At 37.5% G+C, this 4,943-nt stretch overlaps 1 protein-coding gene across 1 annotated transcript in view; it reads left to right on the top strand.

Moving 5' to 3' along the window:
* The window catches only part of reln (reelin), a 387,698-nt gene that overhangs the window by 144,322 nt on the left and 238,433 nt on the right, over positions 1 to 4,943 (top strand). The window contains exons 6-7 of the mRNA XM_043713852.1: positions 866 to 944; positions 3,922 to 4,018. Of these exons, the coding sequence (XP_043569787.1) occupies positions 866 to 944; positions 3,922 to 4,018 (176 nt within the window). The remainder of the gene's footprint in view (positions 1 to 865; positions 945 to 3,921; positions 4,019 to 4,943) is intronic.

Raw genomic sequence — 4,943 nt, 5'->3', positions numbered from 1 at the left:
TCCTGTTCCCTGGATGCTGCCTGACCTGCTGCGCTTTTCCAGCAACACATTTTCAGTTATAAATAATTAACAAGACATTATTAATTATTTCATTGATTTGATTATTTGATCCCCAAGCGATTTCTTTTTGACACTAACTTCCCTGCCTGTTTGAATTCTAGTATATGCATAGAAGCAGCTCTCAGCTTATGTTTAAGTATTTATGTTTAAAGGATAGACCGATCTTTAAAACTTTTACATTGCTTAAGTAAAACTTTGTTTGATATAATTATGTTAAGTATGAAGACTTGTAAATAAATAATCACAAGCATGGTATTCTGGTAACTCTCTAAGGGACTATAACCAGTACCATGCTCAATAAATGTTTTACAGGCATCAGGGGAGGGACTAAACAGCACAATTGGATGCTAATGAGGGCATGCAGCAGTGTATAATAATATGCTAAAATACAACCTACATCCCTTGGCACACTGCAAATTTTAATGGACCTTAGTCATTTTCAACACCCATGTGGCAATATGCTTTGGAGTTACTACTAGCATTCATTTAGATTTTAAAGAAATAAAACAAAAACAAACTAATGCTGCCATGGCAATGAAAAATGTACAAACCTCAATTGCTAAGATTTGCATGCATCCTGTCCTTGAAAGAACTGGCTTTGAATAGAGGCCAAACAGAGGCAAGGCTAACTCTCCAGAGCATTGCACTTAATATAAATTGTATGATGATAAATCATGTTTTCTCTTAATAAAAAAACATTGAAGGAGTTCTTCAGACATTGTCAGACAAGCTCAGATGTTCTTTTTTCAGAACAAATTACTTCATGATAGATTGTTTATTAATAATACTTAATTTCATTTCTAAGCTGAAATCCACAGTGCCAGTGTGATTTTGCGGGATGACTTTGATTCATATCCACAACTGGAACTGAATCCAGACATCTGGTAAGTGCTTAATTTCAGTAATTTGGAGGGGAACCGAAGGTCTTATTATCAATATCATTATTTTGACACTTGTTACGAAGCAGAGTCCATCTGTTGTGAATGCTAGTGGGCACTCAGCCAACTAAAATATTGAAATCAGAAATTGTCAGGTTTGTTCTGTGTGTGCCAACTCCTTACCTTCCATTTATATAGTGACCTTACTGCAATATGCATCCTCTAGCCACTTCACAGATGTGGAGCAGATGCCAAACAAAAGAAACAACCAAACACACAGATGAAAAGTTAGTTTTAAATTAAGCTTTTAAAGCAACGGCAGAATGAACAGGTATTAGACGGAAGTTCCAGGGAACAGGACAGAAATCTAACTGGATTAGTAATCCAATGGCCCAGGTTAATGCTTTGGTTTGAATCCCGCCATGACAGCTGGTGGAATTTGAATTCAATTAATAAATCTACAATAGTCTCAGTGATGGTGACCATGATAATCACCACTGATTGTTGTAAAATTCCATCTGGTTCCTTGAGGGAACAAAATTTCTTATCCTATCTGGTCAGCTCTACATGCAAATCTAGACTGACAGCAATGTGGTTGACTCTTAATTGCCATCTGATGTGGCATAGAAAGCCACTTAGCTGAAGGGAACTTAGGAATGGGCAATAAATGTTGACTGAGCCAGTAATGCCCGCATTTCACAAGAACGCAAAAAAAACCTGACGCTAAATGTCACCAATGATTGCACAAAGTGGACAGAAGATGCTCTCACCCCATGCACAAGTGAAGGTTTTCATCCTTTATGCAATTGCCAAGATCTTCAGATTCACAGAAGTGTGTGCAGCCTTTGCAGGGGTAAGCATACATAGAAGCAAGCTATGGAGAAATATCATTTTTCATTCTTCAGTATTTTTGAACCTACATTTGCTCAAGGCTCATCTCACATAAAACTGAAACAGCCACATTTGGAATTCTCCTAAAGTTTTACTTCTAGCTGAAACACAAAATGCCTCTCATATTTTTTCCTTGAGGATATTGTCTTTTTTTTCTTCAGTTTTTCTCTCTCTATTTCCACTTCTTCTGTTTCTCTGCTTTGCTTCTTTTTCCCTCTCCCTTCACTTCCTTGTTAGTCCTATCCTGGAGAGAGATTTGGCTGCTCGTGTGAAATGTTAATGGGTAACAAAAAATGCTATTGAGAAACCTGCTTCTAAAGAATGTTCCTTACATCATAATATTCTGTCATTCTGTAATAGATCATTTATCTCAAAATGTGGACGTGTGAACATTATTTAATTGTTTGAGTCCAATAGATCAAATACTTGAGGACCTAATTTTATTAATTCCAAGAATGTGCATGTTATTGGCTGGGTCAGCCTTTATTCACCATCCCTAATTGCTCTTGGGAAGACAATAATGACCTGTCTTCTTGAACCCTAAAGTTCATTTGAACTCACAGCCCTTGTTCAGATAAATCCTAGCAAGCCGTATTAGCAAATATTGTAGGATTAACGATAAAGGGGTGTAGTTTCTTAGTCTGATCATATAGTACATAACAGTTGCGCTGTGAGATTGGCATGGCTTGTTCAGATTGACTGAATTCTATTCTGAACAATTCAAAGCATTCCCAAATGGGGAGTGACTTTCAACAGAGTAATAGCAGAAAACAGTTGGTGACATCTCAGTCCTCAAATTGTAATGGTAGCTAGAATATATTTGACTCCTTAAAATATTACATCTGTACAATTCTGGAGATGATCACAATTAGTTCTCTTAGAATTCCATTATAATGCCTGGATGTTCACACCACCACAGCTGTTCTGTTTACTGAGGATAGAAAGTTCAACATTTTTTATATCAATTTAGTCACAGTTTCTATTTGAACTCAGATAGGAATAAATATTTGTAGCCACATATAATGATGCTACATTTGTGCATAAATGCTTTTTCAGCCAACCATTTTACCTCCCAAATCAACTCCTTAATATGGCAGCTTCCTGCTTAACATTGATAGAATTTCTGATAAAACATTTGTCCCCTTATTAATAAACCCCGTGTCTCTAATGTTTTGATGCATTTTAAAACATGCTTTTAACTTGTCCTTCAGCGACACTCCTCCTAGCTGAAAAAGATAAGATGTAAAATTCCAAATACAGGAAATAGAAAATATTGGAAGCATACAAGAGGTCAGTGAATATCTGAAGAGAAAGACAGTTAATGTTTCAAGTATAACACTTGCTCAGAAATGTTCTTTCTGATTGAATTGCTCGGTAGGAATCTGGCTTTCCCCATCTATCTTCATTTTTTAAAAACATGTTTGGGGGGGTTACGGATGTTGAGACCAGCATATATTGCCTATCCCTAATTACTCTTGTGAAGGTGGGATGAACCACTTTCTTAAACCACTGCATCCATGATTTGAGCAGTTTTTTTTAATGTTAAGGATTCAGCATTTTGGAGGGTTTTTTAAAAAAGTTTGATTCTGTACTGTTTTTACTTCCTGTAGTTGATTTAGTTGGCAGTCTGCTAAGCCAAAGTTTGAAGTTAATGGCTTTTAGTCCCAATGCACTCTTGAGCCCACAATCCAGGAATGACACCATTTGGCAGTAATTATAAGACTGCTTCATTGTCAAAAGTGCCATTTTCAAACAAGATGTTAAACCAAAGCCCTCACAGTCTCCTCAGTTGCATTTAAAGTAATCCCACAGCATTATATTTCTCTCAACCAAAGTCAGCAGACACAGTTTATGTGGTTGTTTGATCATTTGCTGATCGTGGGATCTTCTTGAATGCATCAGACTGTCACATTTGCCTGTAATCAATGTCTGTGGTTCAAAAGCAATTAATTGGCTGTCAAGTTCTGAGGATATGAAAGGTGCTACCTAAATGCAAATTATTTCTTTCACTTTGTCTTTAATCATTTAAGGTCAATGTAATCCTCTTGGCTGTATGAATTAAAGTATTCTTGCTTTGTCTGATTTCTTTAAGGTTTGAATGCAGCCACTGCGTGGTAGGGAATCAGTGTGGTATCATTATGCATGGCAATGCGATTACATTCTGCGAGCCATATGGTCCACGAGAACTGGTAAATTGTTTTTAAATGTGAAGAGTTTACTTTATGGAATTATAGCTGATTGATTTATACTTTCTGCAATTAACTATGACATAAAATGATGCTTTTATTGTGAAAGGAGATGTCATTAACTGTGTGCATATTTCTCAAGTATTAATTTACACTCATTGGCTGGAACTCCATTCTGGTCCATTCAGAGTCCAGAACTGTAAGGCAGAGTGTAACCCAACCAGAAGGTCCAAGATAACTTGAAATTAGGCCTGTCAATCTCACTTTAATGATTTAGCCATGATGTGATTGCCTGTCACATTTCCACAGGTTGTTTTACCATTCCATCAAATGGCCAGATGATGTTGTAGTGGTAATGTCACTGCACTGTAATCCAGAATCCAGCTCTGGAGATATCGGTTTGAATCCCATCATTGCAACTGATGGGATTTAAATTTAGTTAACAAATCTGGATTTGAAACCTTCAATCATTGTAATGGTCACCAGACAACCATTGCTGATTGTCATAAAAACCTATCTGCTTCACTAATGTGCTTTAAGGAAGTAAATTTGCTATCCCTACCTGATCTGACCTACGTGTGACTCCAGACCCAAGGGTTGACACCTTTCCATCCCCACATCCCAGGAAAGAATAAAAAGAAGATGCGGGCGATTAGTAAAATATCCACAGAAATGCTGTATAACTGCATTCAAAGTTTGTGCGAAGATTTGTAGCTCGGGTGCTCATTGTTGTGGTACTGTTGGCCGAGCTGGAAGTTTTTGTTGCAAACGTTTCATCCCCTGGCTAGGCGACATCATCAGTGCTTGGGAGCCTCCTGCGAAGCGCTTCTTTGATGTTTCCTCCGGTGTTTATAGTGGTCTGTCCCTGCCGCTTCCAGTTGTCAGTTTCAGCTGTCCGCTGTAGTGGTTGGTATATTGGGTCCAGGTC

Source organism: Chiloscyllium plagiosum, chromosome 23, assembly GCF_004010195.1.
Source record: "Chiloscyllium plagiosum isolate BGI_BamShark_2017 chromosome 23, ASM401019v2, whole genome shotgun sequence".
In the NCBI taxonomy this organism is placed as follows: domain Eukaryota; kingdom Metazoa; phylum Chordata; class Chondrichthyes; order Orectolobiformes; family Hemiscylliidae; genus Chiloscyllium; species Chiloscyllium plagiosum.
Note: the sequence above shows the minus strand (reverse complement) of the source record. Positions and strands in the feature narration are given on the sequence as shown.